The sequence below is a fragment of the Schistocerca serialis genome, chromosome 9, assembly GCF_023864345.2.
Source record: "Schistocerca serialis cubense isolate TAMUIC-IGC-003099 chromosome 9, iqSchSeri2.2, whole genome shotgun sequence".
In the NCBI taxonomy this organism is placed as follows: Eukaryota; Metazoa; Arthropoda; class Insecta; order Orthoptera; family Acrididae; genus Schistocerca; species Schistocerca serialis.
The window spans coordinates 194,377,329-194,397,419 of record NC_064646.1 but is presented as its reverse complement, the minus strand read 5'-3'; the positions used below and the strand labels follow the sequence as shown (position 1 = coordinate 194,397,419).

Genomic DNA, 20,091 nt, shown 5'->3' with positions numbered 1-20,091 from the left:
ATCACCCCCCCCCCCCCTTTCTGTTCGGCGGTTCCAGCTTCTGGCGTCTTATGCACTCACTATCCGTTCCTCTCCCACTCATCCATCCTATTGTCTCCTGTTCCCAGACCATGGACCTCGCCCACTCGACTCCCGCCCTCGGGCGAGTTTAACGGTTGGGCTGCGCCTTGCGTCTCTTTGCCGTGATTTTCAGCTTCCTTGTTTGTCCTGTCTTCCTCGCTCCCTCCCCTCCACCCCTCCTTGGTTAGTTCCTCGCCCTCGAATTTGGATGGATCTCCGCCGAGGTCCGAAAGATTCCATCCCCCCGGTGGTGTTCGGTTCCTTTTTCCGCCAAATGGTATGGGAGTTTCCGGATGCTGTTGTTTCTTACACTGATGGCTCTAAATCTGCTGATCATGTTGGGTATGCCTTCACGTCCTCTGTTGGAACGGAAAGTCATCTGCTGCCACCTACATGTGGGGTGTTTACTGCGGAATTGATGGCAATTTCCCAGGCCCTTACCTTTATTAAACAGTCCCAACACAACCGCGTTTTATTATGTACGGAGTCGATGAGTGGCCTTCTTGCTATTGACCGGTGTTTTTCGCGCCATCCCTTGGTCTCTGCCATCCATGACCATCTCGCTGATATTCACCGTGCTGCTTGTTCCATTGACTTCCTTTGGGTCCCTGGCCATGTGGGTATCCCAGGTAATGAGCTCGCTGATCGTTTGGCTGGGGGAGCAGTTATTTACCCCCCGATTTCTGTAACACCTCCTGCAGCGGATTTACGGCTTCACATCAAATCCCACCTCCCACAGTCATGGGCCAATTCTTGGGAGGTTGCTCCCCTGTCTAATAAACTTCGTGCAATTAAGGTGACACCAGGCCCGTGGCGTTTTTCCTTTCGCCTCTCCCGAAAGGACTCGACCACACTGTGTCATCTCTGCATTGGCCATACCAGGCTGACCCATGGTTTTCTTTTGCGTGATGAGCCACCCCCACTATGTGGTTGTGGAGCCTTCCAGTCAGTAGGGTCTCTCTGGTTCTCGGTTTCCTCCGGGAAAGTGGTTTTTATTCTCAGTTTTAAGGTTTTTAATCTCTCTCTGGTGTTGGGGCAGGGTGGTGAGTGTTTGGGTGTCTCCCACTGTAGGCAGTGTTCGGAGATTCCCGATTCACCTCCCTGACCGAATTCCTCCTTTCTTCCCCTTTTACTCTGTTTTTACCCTTTTTTTAAGGCTTGGTTAGTCTTTTTATTCTCATACGTACTTTCTACATTATAGCAGTTGTACCTTTTAAGTCACAGGTGGTCTTGCCTATGCTGCTTCAGCATAGTGTTGGGTTCGTTCTCTTGCCGACTGCCCTCATTTTGTTATTTTACCAATGACAACGTCTCTCTCTCTCTCTCTCTCTCTCTCTCTCTCTCTCTCTCTCTGTCTGTGTCTGTGTCTGTGTCTGTGTCTGTGTCTGTGTGTGTGTGTGTGTGTGTCGATGAGTTACGAATTCCCATCAGTTCTTCACAAGTAAGCACTGTCGTTATCACGCTCTTCTTAAGCGATGTGATAGTGTGTTGACCATTGCTTTTATGACAACTGTAAGCTCCATGTTACTACAAATACAAATGAACATAAGTACTTAACTTCCTAGACCATACTAGGCTGTCAGTTGTTCAAATGGGTAATTTTGCGTAATAAGTTGCTGTATTGGTTAAACATTGAAAGCTGTGTATTTACCGTCTCGAGAAGTGGGTATTTTTTCCTTGAAAAAACAGCAACATTTTACTAAATATCCCTGGAATCGCAGATAGCGATAGAGGAAGTCTGTTAAATGATGGAGTTCTTGCAGAGACGTCATTGGACACAATACTTCACTACTAATGGCAAGAAACGAAATGGCATAAAAGGATGTGTATGTTATGTGTGTATGTTGTGTGTAAATAAATAAGAACACAAATGGGGAGTCAGTCTGATGGTTGGATTGATAGGGAAAAATCATTATTTTTGGATAACAAATAGTTATAATAGGGTATTACATAATGGTAGTAGGTCGTTAATAAAGATAAGTGACAAGTTATTAATAATAAGGCCACCAAACCTGTCACTGCTCTGGGCATGCATACACAACAGACCGCCACCCTCCAGGTGCTGTCGATGTGATACACGTGCTGCTCGGGTTATCCTGTTGTGCTATTGACATCGGTATGTGTCATGAGCTACCGACCCTTCACTGCTGTGGACGAATTACTTCCACATATCGGTGAAAAAAGCATGTTCAGAACATTTATCATACAATGTATGTGCCTTCTTTTATATCATCATTTGCAAAAACTTCGTTTCGGTATCTTGAACCATATATGACCACTTAATTACCAATATGCAAGGATGGAAATGGGCACATCATGTATGACCATTTGTCTTACGTAAAAGTCAGTAACTCAAGAACGATATGAGATACCGTTCTGCTCTAAATTTCAAATAAAATCTCGATGTTTTCCTCAAATTTTATATAGTGCAATGCATGAGCTAAAATCAACGATACACAAAGTTTATGCTACGCGCGTTTATCTCTGCAAGCTCTTCAAAATTTCGTACATCTTTCTTACTTGGATACAGAGCAGTAGCTATGGCGAATAACGAAAGGAAATTGTCCTCTATCGAGCAAAGGTATCGGACAGTAAGACGTGCAAAAATGAAAAATTTTCAGTGATCAATTACTTTAAATTGGATGGTATGTAATCCGCAGCAGCCAGAACGGCGTCTCTCAGCACAGGTAACAGCATTTGCTGGCGGTACACAAAGCTCAACAAAGCTGCACTCAGCATGGAATGCAAAGAGGGCGTCTGAATAGTGAAAGGCTTAATTTTGCTACTTGAGTAATATATTATGACAGATAACTAATAAGTAATGAGACCAAGTGGCACGATTGTAGAGAACAACTGCCTCATTGTCTCAGGAAGATTTTGACCATGGAGGACATTGACTCCTTGTGGAGGCTTGGCAACTCTGTATCCTTCACCCCTGAAATTTATGTGGTCTGGCAACAGTGCAGAATAGGCTTGTACTGGTTTACCTCTACGACTCCCAATATTGCCAAAGGGTTTTTTGGAGTTAATTATGCTAATGGCAAACTCACAATCACCTTATATAAAAATGTGACAGTAAAACGTTATCAGAGTAATAAGTGATACTACAGAAGTTTAGTAATAATCGCTTTAGTTACCTTTCCTCGTGTGTCCCAACAGATGCTGATTTTGAGGAATGGCTCCACAGCCTTTGACAGCTGGCAGAATCCACCGGTGCATCCCCTCATGAGGATACGGATCTTCAACTACACCAATCTCCAGGCGTACATGGATGGCGAAGATGAGAAGCTCCTGGTGAAGGAGGTGGGGCCCTATGTCTTCAGGTAAGGCAGACCTCTGAGGTACATAACAATTCTCATTAATGGGATAGTAAACATCAACTCCACTAATTTTGCCAAACCATAAAACACAGTTTGTCAGTCAGTAGGGGATAGACAGTAAAATTAAGTTACAATGGCATCTCAAGAGGACACAGTAATATCTAGAGAATACACCTTCGACAGACTCCAGAGCGCGATGAAAAATAAGACATCCTGGAACTCGGAGCAGTATTGCATTAGAACATTAATTGTTGATGCCCCTATGTACTGGCTGACAAAAAAAGGGAAGCACTCAGAAGTGGAGGAGGAAACGAAACGTCAAGAAGTGTTGGGTATGTCATGCTTATGAGCATGGCTTTGCAGCTCCTTTAGCGTGGCTTAATGGACGATTTTCATTGAGAAGAGTGTAATAAAGCCACTGTACCCTCTGCTGAGGCTACTGGCCCACAGTTAACGTAAATAGTCTGTAGTAGGCTGAGTACCGGCATCAGTATGGAGTTGACGTCCTAACTGAACACCAGGGACAAGTGTGAGGATCTTGCTGACCTCAGGAGTACCTCAACATCATGTAAACAGTTAATACACACACTTGCCGTAGTTAGATGAGCATTGTCCTGTTGAAAAATGGCATATTTTGACTTTTGGTGCATAACACTAAAGGGACGCAGGAAGGTCATGACGTACTGTAGTGTCGTCAGTTCTCTGAAACACTACCAGCCGTGATGGGAAGTCATACGCAGTGGCTCCCCATACCATAGTGCTAGGAGTAACACCGGTGTGGCTCTCCAAAACACTAGGAGAATTGTACCACTTCGCAAGTCGCCGCCATACCCGCCTTACAAGGGACATTCACCATCGCACCCCTCTGAGTTACTGGTAAGAATGCCCAGTGGATAACGCGTCAAAAAATGAACACATACCAAACATGAAACAAGGAAGGTGTGCTGAACTGAAGCAAAACAGGAACAGTGAACGGTCCAAGCTCAACACGTGCAACACTGAGCAACCTTTAACAGCGATGACGTCGTGGTTGTGTGGCCACGGTGTTGGACTGCGAAGGGGGAAATCAGTGTTTAGATCTCCGTCGTGCACCTTTTTTCTTTTTGCACAAAATTACGAACTGTCTGTCCGGTCATAGGCGTGTCTGTTCGCTGTATTCAAATCGGTCTGTGACGTGGTGGAACTCCGTTTGCAACAGTGAGGTGTAATACTACGTGCCTCCTATTTCTCCTAAACAGGTACCGCATGTTCTGACGCTTGCGTTCCGTTCTAGCTCTCGAATTGCTTTGTAGTAATGTAGTTTAAGTCTGTTTATTTGTTGTTTCTCATGTCGTTGAGAGGTCTACGGGAAGTCCGCAGCTCGTGGCCTAGTGGCTAGCGTTGCTAGCGTTTACCACCAAATCTGAGGGAGTTCGGAGGCTAGTTTCCCCCTTGTTCGGAGGCTAGTTTCCCCCTTGTTCGGAGGCTAGTTTCCCCCTTGTTCGGAGGCTAGTTTCCCCCTTGTTCGGAGGCTAGTTTCCCCCTTGTTCGGAGGCTAGTTTCCCCCTTGTTCGGAGGCTAGTTTCCCCCTTGTTCGGAGGCTAGTTTCCCCCTTGTTCGGAGGCTAGTTTCCCCCTTGTTCGGAGGCTAGTTTCCCCCTTGTTCGGAGGCTAGTTTCCCCCTTGTTCGGAGGCTAGTTTCCCCCTTGTTCGGAGGCTAGTTTCCCCCTTGTTCGGAGGCTAGTTTCCCCCTTGTTCGGAGGCTAGTTTCCCCCTTGTTCGGAGGCTAGTTTCCCCCTTGTTCGGAGGCTAGTTTCCCCCTTGTTCGGAGGCTAGTTTCCCCCTTGTTCGGAGGCTAGTTTCCCCCTTGTTCGGAGGCTAGTTTCCCCCTTGTTCGGAGGCTAGTTTCCCCCTTGTTCGGAGGCTAGTTTCCCCCTTGTTCGGAGGCTAGTTTCCCCCTTGTTCGGAGGCTAGTTTCCCCCTTGTTCGGAGGCTAGTTTCCCCCTTGTTCGGAGGCTAGTTTCCCCCTTGTTCGGAGGCTAGTTTCCCCCTTGTTCGGAGGCTAGTTTCCCCCTTGTTCGGAGGCTAGTTTCCCCCTTGTTCGGAGGCTAGTTTCCCCCTTGTTCGGAGGCTAGTTTCCCCCTTGTTCGGAGGCTAGTTTCCCCCTTGTTCGGAGGCTAGTTTCCCCCTTGTTCGGAGGCTAGTTTCCCCCTTGTTCGGAGGCTAGTTTCCCCCTTGTTCGGAGGCTAGTTTCCCCCTTGTTCGATCATCACTTGGGGCATTGTAGACCATCGATTTATTTCTGAACGTAATGTGGCACTTCATCAGCAGCCTTTGCTTACCGATCACGGAAGCACGCCAGACACAGATGTGTTAACGACAACCTACGCATAGGACGGTAATTGCGTAGTCTAGGCTGGTTCTAGTCTCGGATCTGTGGTGTGGAATGTTGCAGAATGTCCACAGCAGATGGCGTGCACAGATATGCTTGGTGCAGAATACGGCGGTCCTCCCTTAAGGTGGATAGTGGTGGTGGTCGACCGGACCACTGACATGCTCCCATTTCGCCCAGTACCGGCCCACTGTTACATCCGAATACCCCACAAATCAGTATTTACATTATACAATGCGACTGACTGGCCAAAAGGAGATGCTCAATGAGCCTTTCAAATTTTCAGAGGAGGGTGGTGGTGGTGGTGGTGGTGGTGGTGGTGGTGGTGGTGGTGGTGGTGGTGGTGGTGGTGATTATAATTCACGACTAAGGGTATCTCCGTGTCCTCGAGAGTATTTCTCAACGTCCGACGCTCTTCACGCCCCCCTGCCCCCCCCCACCCACCCACCCACCTTATATATCTCACTCGGACTGGTAAGAATACCAAGCACGAATAACAGTAATGAATTTTGATAACAGTTCTACCTATCTTAGAAAATTGCTGCTTCAATACTTAAAATACCAGCAGTCAGTTTACTAACGTCAACGAAGGTACACCGGCATCCAACGATTTCGTCTGGGAGCTTCATATTCATTTTTTTTTTTTTTTTTTTTTTTTTTCATGTGGTGTACGTTTTGGTCAATAGCACGTGATCAACAATTATTCTGTACAAGAGTTACCACATATTATGAGAATAATTTCTGGAAATATGTTGTCGCAGTTGTATATGAATGAGCTTTTAAAAGTCGCATATTAGATATCCCTGCGCAATATTTACCACTCTCGAATTTTTCCAGCGTGCTATATCAATGAATTTCCGCGAAATGTTAGTCATTTTTACCGTTCGCTGAGTCTGAGCCGATACTTACCAAGAAGCACAGCGCTGTGTACCACGGAAAAAGGTGTTGAAATATGTTTATCCACTGGCAAGCCTGAAAGCGAATGAAAGCTATAGTGTTCTTTAATAGATCACAACCAATCATCGACCTCCAAAATACATTCGCCAGAGCTGCTTAGCTCTGCAATATACATCATTCTTGGTTTTCTTGACAGATGTGATACCGTCATGACCCAAATCCGTGTGTTCCAATCACAGTACAGAACACAATGTTGACGGTCTTCGGGACCTAACGTTCAGTGCAACATATTTCTTGACCGGAGGTCGTCCTCAAATTTTCGCTCCATGTAAGTCATAATAAGCGTTTTCTCAGCGAGTAACTGTCTGAATCAGTGGACACGGTGACGTCAAAGTGAAGTGCTTGTACGATTCTGACTGTCGGACCGCACAGATATTTTCTGATCGTCACAACATAGTTTTAAAATCTACATGATGCCTAAAACTCTAGTTTCTGCCTTAGTAATATTTCTTTCCCGACAACAATGTTTAGTGTGGACGTAGTTAACTAAATTCCCTGTAAGAAAAGTATTCAAACTTAATTGCGATGATATTCGGTAATACGGTGAACCAAAGTTAATGGCTTAACTTAGATAATTTAAGGTTAACGAGGCAAGCGGCTATTACGTAGCGAAAAAACTAAAAGCAGTATTAAATTTTCCTGTACTTGTTCGTGGCACTACAAAGGAATTACGTTGTACAGTGCAGAGCAGTTAACAGAATAATACTATTTGCTTGCGCCTCTAATGAAATTCCTGAAACGACCAGACACTCGAAACCTTCATAACAATAGAAAACCCTTCAAATTAAACTATCCGTGAGTTCCTTTCAAGACTCCTCTACGTAACGTACATAGAGCTCTTTTAGCAAAGAAGCAGTTGCTTCCTGTTGCTAACAAGCAGAAGCGTTCCAAAAACGACATAAGCACACGAAACAGAGAACAAGTGTTATGGACATCTAGAGATCTATAGACAATTGCCTTACTTTCATAACTGACACACAAATGAAGTTAAATTAATGGGCGTAATGATAAAATTCTGTATACTGATAACTTTTTCAGTTCGTCTTGAAACAAAACGCCTTCAGTCGGCTAATTTTTCAAATGCCATATACGTAAGCGTTTCCATTTTTCCTCAGTCTTAATAGAGATCCGTGTGGAAAATCATACGAAGTATGTCGCATAACTGTCTAAAATCGATTCGTTTAGCTGATAATAAACAGCGCTTTAAATTAGACAGTTTGTGTCAGACGCAATAATGGTTAGAGTAACCGGTGCTAGAGTATTAGTTCAGTGGTGGGAGTCCGTTTCAGGTACGCGTGACAGCAGAGGGCGAGCGAATTCAGATATGAGCTGCTTGTCTCGTTACAACGTCATTATAGCCGAGATGCCTGGACAACTTGAGTGAAATCTTCGGAAGAAAGGCGACGTAGTTTACGTGAAAACCTGTCCGGTAAGTTCTGAGCGCTTGCATTCTAGGAAGTCCACGCGTATAGAGCCATCTAGTCAGTTCCCTCGTTCAGTACATGAATGGCATAAGACACGATATTGCAAATGAGTTAAAAGTACAGCCTGTTATTACGGTACAGCGGGTTGCGAAGTGAAAAACAGACGAAAGCTACTTACACAATGACGTTCTCACTCTGCAGCGGGTGTGCGCTGATATGAAACTTCCTGGCAGATTAAAACTGTGTGCCGGACTGAGACTCGAACTCGGGACCTTTGCCTATCGCGGGCAAGTGCTCTACCGACTGATCTACCCAAGCACGACATACAACCCGTCCTCACAGCTTCAATTCAGCCAATAGATCGCCTCCTACTTTCCAAACTTCACAGAAGCTCTTCTGCGAGTTCGAGTCTGGGTCATGCACAGTTTTAATCTGGCAGGAAGTTTCGTTAGTTACGCTAGTCACTGCCAAGTAACATAGCTCGATGAAACTTGGACCACGCTTAGAAAAAACTACTACAGTGTTGTACAGAAGGTCACTGAAAGTAATATGCAGTGCGATTAACACACACATCCATAAAAAGAAAATAATTACAGTGAGGGTCACGCAATTCATGATGGTCAAGAGAACATGACAAACGGTGGGCTATTGTTCTTAATATGATACCTGATGACAACTGACGTCAGAAGCTCTGCAAACGTACTTCCATGCTGGTCACAGGTCTGGCGTTCCATTCCTCCTCCAGCGCGGTTGACAACTGCTGTATGGCAATTAGTTCACAAGACGTACTGCAATACGTCTCCCCTCACCCTCCCTCCAATGCATACCACACGTGCTCGATGGGATTTAAGTCGCGGAGTTGGCAGTCTTGTATCTTCATCGAATACCATTTCGTTCCAAGAGTTGCTCCATCTGCATTCCCACCCAGAAAAAGGAATTCAGGACCGAATGCACCCCTGAAAATACGGACACTATGAGAGTAGTGTCAAAATTACGTGATCAGTCAGTGTGTGCGTGTGTGCGTGTGTGCGTGTGTGCGTGTGTGCGTGTGTGCGTGTGTGCGTGTGTGCGTGTGTGCGTGTGTGCGTGTGTGCGTGTGTGCGTGTGTGCGTGTGTGCGTGTGTGCGTGTGTGCGTGTGTGCGTGTGTGCGTGTGTGCGTGTGTGCGTGTGTGCGTGTGTGCGTGTGTGCGTGTGTGCGTGTGTGCGTGTGTGCGTGTGTGCGTGTGTGCGTGTGTGCGTGTGTGCGTGTGTGCGTGTGTGCGTGTGTGCGTGTGTGCGTGTGTGCGTGTGTGCGTGTGTGCGTGTGTGCGTGTGTGCGTGTGTGCGTGTGTGCGTGTGTGCGTGTGTGCGTGTGTGCGTGTGTGCGTGTGTGCGTGTGTGCGTGTGTGCGTGTGTGCGTGTGTGCGTGTGTGCGTGTGTGCGTGTGTGCGTGTGTGCGTGTGTGTGTGCGTGTGTGCGTGTGTGCGTGTGCTTCATTATTGGTCCAGCCCCTGTGCTCTTCACACGATCAAACGGCCCTCCCCTCCCCGCCCCCCCCACCCCCCCACCCCCCTCCCTCCATCCATACACACACACACACACACACACACACACACACACACACACACACACACACACACACAGGGGGGTCGCCACTGTTAGACAGGTTCGTGCTTGGCTACCATGGGGCCCGAGACTTTGCAGCATCTTTTGCCTTCTATTCTGCATGCCTATCCTCTAGCTATTCTTTTTTATCACCTACCCTCGGGAAACATGTCTGGGATGTTCATGGGAATGTGCTCTGAATTTTCAGTAACTGACATCGGAACAGTCTCTCCACTGTTTTTCGTTCCTTTTTTCTTTCTTCGTTCACTTTTTCCTATCCTCTTTCCGCTTTGGTGTTGGAGGCTCCTCTTTTTCTTTTTCCTCCCTGTGTGCTCCTGAAGGTCGGCCGACGAGCCTGACATGTAACATGTGACTGGGTAATGGATAACTCCCAGCCCTTGGTCGCCAGGTAGGGATAGCACATAACACCTGGTACAACCAGGCCCAGGGAGGGTTGATTGAGCTGCAACCTTCCCAAATTGCTGATTGATCCCTCTGTCAGGTGTTGGGGAGGTGTGAACAATCACCTGAGGCAGGACGCCTCCTTCTCAGGGTGGCCCCCAGTTGGAAGGAGCGCGCCATCGGAGACTCGGGTAATCGTAGGGATTTTCTCGCAGTGAACCAATCACCTTTCTCACAGTCAACGTCTATTACACGTAAAGGGAGCGAGGCTAACGACTCAGACCCTGCCTGCTGCTCCACGGTTCCTCATGGTTTCATGTACTGAAAACTGTCAGTCTCTTGTTATGGCAAATCAGATTTATTCAGAAAGGTGTTGATGCAAATGCCGCCACTTCGAAATGCTGCTCTCGTTATGCAATGGCACTTCGTTTTTGGAGACTACTTCTGATTCTCAAGCACAACTGCTTGCAGCTTCGCTCCTCCACGGATATCCTGTTAATGTCGAAACCCATTCAGTGCTAAACTCTTCCAATGGTGATACTCCACGCCGCTCGATGGTCTGACAGATGCATTAATCCAAACATACTTCTCTAATCAGGGTGTCATTGCAGTCCATCGGGTGATGAAAGACTGATGCACCCTTAATGCCCATACACACTCTATTTTCAGTTTTGGTAGAGTGGTTCTTCATTCAAAGATAAAAGCAGGTTATCACACTCTGACTGTACATTCCAAACCCGTAAGCTGCTACCAGTACCATTGTAACAATCACACTAGATTGTCCCGTTGACACTCAGTCAATTGTGTAACCTGTGCTAGGGATGCTCACGATGGCGATTGTCCACCTCCTTCTCCCCGCTATACCAACTGCAATGACAACCACGCCGCCTCATCTCGAGATTGTCCCATGTACCTTGATGAGTGAGCTGTCCAGGAGATCAGCGTGTTCGCAAGTTATTGGCTTAATAATTTTTTCGATACAACTCGCTCCACGAAGGGCATGACCATGCACACATTCGACCCTGAATTCACCACCGCAGTTGTAAAATCGCCAACTGTCACATTAGCATTCCCATCGCCTCCTCCAGCTGTGCAAAAAGTTACCAAACCTTAGCTTCATGGGGTGAAGTTACCTGCCACACAACCGTCAGGCCGGAAAGGAATACTTGTGCAAGAACTTCCTACAGTCCTCCAGCCAACAAACATCTGAGTCTTCCTCTGCCAACAGGAAAGGCTCCAAGAAATCAAAAAAAGGCAAACGGTCATATCCTTCGCCGACTCAGATCCTCTTCAATGGTTTCGCCATGTGATACCCTCACCCGGCCGACCTGTGTGTCGCTGGTGCGCGCCACCAACTGTCTTTTGCCTTGAGTCTGCAGACCAACAGAGGGAGAATGCAGACGCCCCTGTAGATCTCATGGAGCAGAAATCTCCAGCCTCTGCACCCTGTGGCCATGAGTCTTTGAAGCCTGGCACTCGGCAGCCGCCATGGTGACACCCCTTCATTTTTCCCCTCCTCTCCTTTTCTCATCATGACTCGCAAAACATTTGTGGTCTTTGATCAAACAGAGCACTTACGGCTGGGCATGGAATAGCAGCGTCCACTTCTTCTCTGCCTTCAGGAAACAAAATTGCGTTCTCGCGACCGCTTTGAGCTCTCACACTTCCTTCCGGTCTTCTTTGAACTTCCACCCCAAGGACGGTGTTCCATTTCACAAGGGAGTCATGTTGCTTACCTGGGATGATGATCATAGTCAAACCATCTACCTGACTACTCAGCTTCAAGCTGTCCCAGTCCGCATTTTCCTTCCTCATTTGACCACCTCCCTTTGTACCGTATACTTCTCTCCGTCATTCGGTGGCAACAGGGAAGAGTTCTTCCAGCTTACTGGGCAACTCCCTCACCCCTTGCTCCTGCTTGGTGACTATAATGAGCACCACACCCTTTGGTGCTCTCCCAAAACCTGTCAGAGAGGTGCCCTCTTCACTGACCTTCTCAATCAAATTAACCTCATCTGCCTTAACATGGGAGTACCCCCGTTCCTTCCAGTCTCCACGCACACCTATTTCCATTTCGATCTCTCCTTTTGCACTGCCCAGCGTCTCAAGTGGTCCGTTCTCTCTGACAAGTACTATAGCGACCATTTCCCTTCTGCTATCCGTACGCTGGATCCTACCCAAACGGCAGCTTTCTAAGGCCTTACTTCTCCCTGGCGACCTTCGATGAACATTATGTCTTTTATTGTGATGACCAGGTAGAATGTCATACAAACGTTGTCCTTACCGCCGCAGAACGCTCTATTCGTCGCATTTCCTCTTTATCGTGCCGTGTCCCTCTCCCTCTGTGGACTGCAATGTGCTGCGACGTAATTCTCGTAAGGAGACGTGCTCTCCGCGTTTTTAATCGTCGTCCTACGATGGTAAACTGCATTCGTTACAAACAGTTGCGTGCACAGTGTCGTCACGTACTTCGGGATAGCAAAAAATGGCGTGATTTCCTTTACTAGTTCTTGCAACAGTTCCACTCTATCATCCAACATGTGGCCCAGCCTCCGATGACTCTCTGGGACCGAGGTCCATTCCCCATTTTCAACCCTGACAGTAGCGACGATGTCACAGTGGACCCTGTTGTTGTCTCCAACACCTTGAGACGCTACTTTGCGGAGATTTCGAGATCCTCCCACGATCACCCTGCCATCCTCCATCGGAAACGATTTGAGGACGTTCGTGCGATAACTTTCTCTTCTCAGAATTGTGAGTACTACAATGCCGCCTTTAATATGGGGGAGCTACAGCATACTCTCACTTCATCCTCTGTTCCACGGCCAGACGATGTTCACATTCAGATGTTGCAGAACCTTACAGTTCCAGACAAGCACTTCCTCGTTCATACGTACAATCGCATCTGGGCAGAGCGCACGTTTCCCAGACGCTGGTGTGAAGCCACTGTCATACTCATCTCAAGCCCGGCAAGGACAAACACCTTCCTTCTAGTTATCGCCCCATGTCTCTCAACGGCTGTGTTTGCAAGGTGATGGAACATAAGATTCACGCCTGTCTGGTATGGTTGCTCGAATATCAAAATTTACTAACTACTGCACAACATGGATTTAGAGGGCATCGTTCTGCAGTTGACCATTTCGTCACTCTGTACACCCATGTCATGAATGGTTTTCTGCGGAAATACCAGACTGTGGCCCAATTTTTCGAGTTGGAGAAAGCGTACAACACCTGATGCACCGAGCGAGGTGGCGCAGTGGTTAGCACACTGGACTCGCATTCGGAAGGACGACGTTCAATCTCACGCCCGGCCATCCTGATTGAGGTTTTCCGTGATTTCCGTAAATCGCTTCAGGCAAATGCCGAGATGGTTCCTTTGAAAGGGCACGGCCGACTTCTTCCGTAGTCAGAGGAGACCGATGACATTGCTGTCTGGTCTCCTCTTCCCAAACCAACCAATCACCTGGTGGTCTCCTAACCTCTGCCGGCCGCTGTGGCCGAGCGGTTCTAGATGCTTAAGTGCAGAACCGCGCTGCTGCTACGGTCGCAAGTTAGAATCCTGCTTCGGGCATGGATGTATGGGATGTCCTAAGGTTAGTTAGGTTTAAGTAGTTATAAATCTAGGGGACTGATGACCTCAATGTTAAGTCCCATAGTGCTTAAGACAATTAGAATTTTTGCTATCCTCCGTACTCTGTATGCGCGGGGCTTCTGTGGCCGCCTGCACCGTTTCCTTCAGGTATTTTAAAAAGACAGTTTCCAAGATGCGTGTAATTTCCACTTTTTATCCAGGAAAACTGTGTGCCTCATGGTTCCGACCTAAGCGTAATACTCCATGCTGTCCCCCGCGGAGCATCTCTGGGTCCAGTATCAATACGATTTTGTTACCTATGGCAGTTCTCGACGGATCTCGCTCATTGAGCGGCGTCTTCAGCAATGTCTCGAATGTATTTAGTCATGCAGCATCGACAGTGGCTTTCGTTTCTCCACTGACAAAACCGTTTGTATGAATTACTGGCCGCACATTGGTTTATTCTACAGTCTTCACATCTTGGGTCGGTCTGTCTTCGGTTCTTTGAAACTACGAATTTCCTAGGGCCGCTGCTCGATAGGAAACTTTCTTGGTACTGTCACGTGTCTTACGTATGTGGTCCATCGTGGCTTCCGCTGGGCCACTGGCGCCTTTACACCAGCCTGGTTGAGAGTCTGAATTCAGAAGCTACCGAACTACCCGCTATCATAATGTCGTGGCTTTCTCCTCAGCAGATATGCAAGTTGTTTGTCTGCTCTGCCTGGCCACCCATCCTATGCCCCCTACTAAGGCGAATCCTTTTATCGCCAGTTTGGGGCGCGCCTCTCTTCTCTGTTCTCTTCTGAAGGTCGTTTCCGGCTATTGACCCAGCAGCTTAGCTTCACGCTACCTGCCACTCTCCAGATGGGTGTGAATCCGTACCACCTTGGCCTCTTGCGACGGGCCGTGTTCACTTCGGCCTTCCAGAACACTGTTGGATATTTACAGGAGAGCTCTTCGCCCTGTATCAGGCCACGTAGTACAACCTGCAACACAGACTTTTAAATAGCGCCATCTGCTACGACTCTCTGTGCCGCTCAAAACCTATGTGCGCTGTATACCCTACTCCCCTCAATGCAACGGGTTTTGGAAAGCTGTCACTTGCTCACTCTTGATGGATCCACTGTGATGTTCATGCAGGTTCTTCCTAGTCACATCGGTCAGACAGGAATCGAGGTCGCTGATCCGCTGCCAAGGCTGCAATCGTCATACCTCGGCCAGCTAGTTCTTCCATTCCCTCCGATGATCTGTGTTGCCGTCTGTCAGTCGGTGGTGTCACTTCGGCATCATCGCTGGACCTCTCTTCACGGGAACAAACTCCGGGTAATTAAACACCATCCAGCGGCTTGGACGACCTCCTCTCGTCTCTCTCGTCGTGAGATCATCATTTGAGCTAGGTTGCGTGTGCTTCATTATTGGTCCAGCCCCTGTGCTCTTCACACGATCATCGCTGTTTGAGTGGTGCTCCCCCACCACTTCGTGCTCATCGCTCTCAACTTTTAAGGGTTTGCCATGTCTATGGCGAAATGCCCCTTCTTTAGCCACTTACGTTCTCATTTACGTTTGCCGTCCTAGTTATTCTCTGTTTTAGCAAACGACGCGCGGGCTATCGTCTCCGTTTCAATTTTATGCGTCCTAGCAATGTGCCGAAGGACCACCGTTTCTGTATGGCGTATTTTATAGACATTTCTCCCTGTTTTTAGCTGTCTTCCGTTCCATCGATTGGGCTTAAAGTCTTTGTGTTCTACGGTTCTGACGTGGGCGCGTGTGGCCTTAGTTGTTTTTGCACCCTAAAACAAAGCAAATAAAAACTATGGCAACCATTGTTGCCGATGTCCGGATACCAACGGAAGATAACGCCGGACAAAGAAATGACCCCCATGCATGCGCCACCGTGGTGTTAGAAGTCCTTTCAAATGTGTTTGGAGTTTCTTCGCCGTCTGACGTTGTTCCCTTCTTGCCTGTTTCACAATATAGCCGTCGTCTTCTGCTGCTGTAGTTGACTGCGGTCGACCACCTCTCTTTCGGTCAGTGCTGCCTGTGATCCGGAATGCTCCCTACGTACGTGAAAAAATGATACACGCAGTACGAAACTCTTGGACTACACTCGTGACACTTTATCGTTTTCCAGTTTTCCTACGACTCTTCCCGTTGTTAAGGCATCCAGATGCTGTCTCTGGCCATTTTGTGATGAACACCACCATATTGCCACCGTATCATCCCACTGATTGTCTTTTCCCGGGCCTTGGCAGCCTCATGTTGAGACACCAACCCCATTTGGTGTTATAGTCAGGCAGATCTCACGTCGTGTAACGTTCAACTTTCTGTGCACGACTGGAAACCCTCTGGCAAAATGCTCCCACACGTTTTCATTTCCGCGGAGTAGTTAATATATTACGTTACTTTTCCATCTCGTCCTTGAGTCTTGCAGAGCAATATGTGTAAACGTATTAAGTGTATCAGCTTCAGCATTACCTCGACAACAGGGAGGTAACAGTGGTAACAATTGAATCTTCTTAGCGATATGTTTTATCTAATGATCGGAGTTAAGACTTCCGTCGGTTGCCGTAAACGCGCTTACCAACTGAACCACCCGGAAGCATATCAGAATCCGTAACTGTCGTTGAATTCTAACTCCACAACATATTAGCTGTACCTAGCACTCAAAGTGAAAAGAATGCGCAGACTATGGTTCATCCTTAGCATATTATTTGATTAGAGTATCTGTTCTAGCGTCCCGTGAGTCTATATCTGTGTGATGAAAGCTGCTGCATGTGCTATGCTTCAGTAATATTTTTGGACATTCCGTCAGTGGGATAAGATTCCTTTATTGTCTGTGTGTAAAGTTTTGGTGCGTCGTCCCCCGTTAGGTCTTCCCTCAATCTAAAGCGTCTAACTTGCTAGTTACGTGAGCTGACAGAGTAAAATAAAGACGTGGAAGTTTATCAAACTGACATAACGCCAGGCGTCAGCGTAAGCGCTGACAAGAACATAAATGTCATGTGCCATAAAATTCTACGCTCTGAGCGTGGATCTTTAGAGGGCAACACGATTCCAGGTCACGGCTCAACGTCATTCATATTGCACAAAAATTACTGATCTTGAATTCTTCCAGTCAGTAACAGAAAAAGTGCGAACAGTTTATTTACGAGTATTTATCTTTCTTTTGCACTGAAGTCTGACCAGCTCCGAAGGTATTGTGACATAAGGTGTTACAATAATTATTACAGATTTTTAACTGATAGTACCATCTTGTAAAGCAAAATCAATGCATTATTTTGCTATGTTGTTGTGTTGGTAAATTAAAATTACGTTTCTTATGGTAATACGTTCGTGCGTTTTTACATAGTTACGGTATACTAATACAACGTGCTAATCGGTCCCATCGACAATTCAAGAGTGAGTTCCTCTCCCCACAAATTTCGGTATTGCGTAAGCCAAATAATCTGCCCTCGGACACAAAGTACCACTCAACACGATTAGATAACTTTCCGCAGAGTGCTCGCGACGCACTTCTGTGTGTCTTCCAACGCATATTAAGTCTGTCTCGACGATACTTAGCCCGCAAGAAGTGTAGTTTCGTAAGAACATAACTCTGGAAGCTCTGAAAATATTTGAAAGCGCGAAGAGTTTTAGGTAGTCAAATTACCATTGTGCACATGTGAACTTCAATGAACTTAACACTGATAGCCATGATCACTATAAAAGCTGACAGACACTTGGACTCATCTTCAATCCAAAATTTGACGCCACCAGTAGCCAGCTCATAATTACAAACTTGAGATGTAATAATTCATTATGTCAAGATTGCTTAAAACCACAATCTTCACTGTACCGGTTTAGGCAATTTATTGCTGTCTTCATATGAAATAAACGCACTAACGGCTTCCTCACGATACACAAAAGTTAACAGTTAAGCACCAAAAACATACTTTCAGTCGTCAGTCTTCAGATTGTTCTGATGCTGCCCATCATGAATCCTCCACTTCTCAGCACACGTTGTCATTGGCACCCAACGTCCTCCATTTTTTGTTGGACACATTCCTTGCTCTCTCAAAATAAGGTACTACCATCCCGTCCCATCTATCTATCATTTTCTAATCGTTACTTCAGTTATCAGTCCACCCAATCTTCAACACTTTTCTGGAGCACCATGTCTCAAAAGTTTAGATTCCCTTCTTGCAGGTTTTCGCACTGTCTATGCTTCACTATCACACAGTGCTGCGTTCGAAACGCACACTCTCATAAATTTCAAGCTCATTAAGGTCGATGTCTGACATTAGTAGAGTTCTTTTGGACAGAAATTACTTCTTTACTTGTGCGAATCTGCTTTTATATCGTCCTTGCTTCATTCCTGAGGGGTTAATTAGCTCCCAAGGTAATAAAATTCTTTGACTACCAGTAATTCATTGCAATAAGTTTATCGCTAATCTCTTTACTACTGTTCCTCGTTATATTAACCTTTCTTGGATGTAAACGCAGTCCACAATTTGTACTCACAAAACTGTTTATATTACTCAGTAGATACCGTAATACTTCTGCACCTTCAATGAGGATAGTAATGCCATCATTTAATCTTCGCATTGATATCCTTTCACACTGTTCCGTCATTGCTTGAAGAGCAGGAAGAGGGGTGGAGGGACAGAGGGAGAGGAGGAGAAGAGGGAGGGAATGGGACTGGATCCCTTTCTTAACCCAGTCTGGTATAAAGCACTTAGTCCTTGAATTTCAAATATTATTGTTCCCGCTTGGTTCTTGTCCATATTGTGTGTTACCTGTCTCTCCCTGTAGCTTACTGCCATTTTTCTCGGCATTTGGAATATCATTCACCATTTTACGTAGTTTAACGCTTTTTTTAGTTCGTCAAATCCTTTCGAAAGTGTCTTTTTTTTTTCAGTCTCGTTTCCATTATCAATCGCAATATTAGAACAGCTTCTCTGGCACTTGTACAGTTCCGAAAACGAAACTGATGGCCATCTAACAATCCATTTTCTGTTCCATTCTTCTGCATGACTGTTGCCAGTTTTACAACCTCCCCCCACCCTCCCCAGTTTTTGTAAGGACCTCGTCGTTATTGGTGTGGGAGCCGAGTTGCCGAGTTACGGTAGGCTGAGTTCGAGTGTCCGGGAAACGGCTTCTGGTGCAGTACACCGCTAAGACAATTTCTCGCTGCAACTGTTACACAGCTTTGCCCCAACGTCAGGTAACAGGGTAGGAGAACGAAAGTTACACAACACTCCAGTAAATAAGTAACAAAGTCACACAAATGAGTTAAGAAGTTTACTTACTTCTGTGACTAGTTGAATATTGAAACCGGCAACACTGTCTGTAATATAACACAAAAAGGCCCTTAATAGATAAGGGCAAATAATCGTAGGTAAACTTCACAGTACATAGCACTTGCAATAAGGACAAGTGTCTGTTCACTTCTAAGAGTTCACTAAAAAGACATTCCTTGCCTAAGTCAGCCCTGGACTAGGATCTATACCCAAATGGGCGAGAGCTGCTATTCTATATTCCGAGTAGGCTTCTGTCCATTGTCGGCCGGTCATAGGGGGGTTGTACTCGGCCGGCAATTGGCCGAGGCGAAGTCGGTATCTTCATCCTCAGGGCCGCCCGTGGCGCTGGTGGAACTCGAGCAAGTGCCGAGTCTCCATGGCACTGGCACCAGCTCGCTACTTTAAGCCTGTGGTGCTTTTTCCCTGGCTGTATCTTGCTCGGACGACACAGCAGTCAGCAGCTTCGATGTAGGAGACACGAAAATGATTGTTTGATGGTTTTTGGTTTTAAATGTCCTTGCTATCTTCTGGATTGTTTTGATGACGTTTCCGTGAAAGTTCTATGGTATCTGTAGCTTCAAATTTCTGCACACTAATTTGAATAATAGTTTGGTTGCCTCTTCACCCAATGCTTTTAGAAATTCAGAAGTAATATTATGAATTTGTTCTGCTTTAAATGATAACGAGTCTTCCAAAATTCTGTTAGCTTCTAATACTAGATCCACTATACCTTCCATATCGAGTTGCATTTCTTCGCCGGCCTTTGTGGCCGAGCGGTTCTAGGCGCTTCAGTCTGGAGCCGCGCGACCGCTACGGTCGCAGGTTCGAATCCTGCCTTGGGCATGGATGTTTGTGATGTCCTTCGGTTAGTTAGGTTCAAGTAGTTCTACGTTCTAGGGGACTGATGGCCTCCGATGTTAAGTCCCATGGTGCTCAGAGCCATTTGAACCATTTTTTGCATTTCTTCTGTCACGTCTTCAGTTCCTCGTCCTTACGGATACCTCCAATTTGCTCGTTCCGCCTATTCGCTCACACCTTAACTTCGAACTTTGGACTTCCTCTTGCACTGTTAATATTTGCTCCTTCGATTTTGATTTCACTGATCTTGTTTTGACTCCCCTAC

General features: G+C 46.5%; 1 protein-coding gene across 1 annotated transcript in view; it reads left to right on the top strand.

The window, feature by feature from the left end:
* Positions 1–20,091, top strand: part of LOC126419253 (lysosome membrane protein 2-like) — a 384,735-nt gene that overhangs the window by 194,995 nt on the left and 169,649 nt on the right. Inside the window, exon 4 of the mRNA XM_050086410.1 lies at positions 3,220–3,383. Coding sequence (XP_049942367.1) covers positions 3,220–3,383 — 164 coding nt within the window. The remainder of the gene's footprint in view (positions 1–3,219; positions 3,384–20,091) is intronic.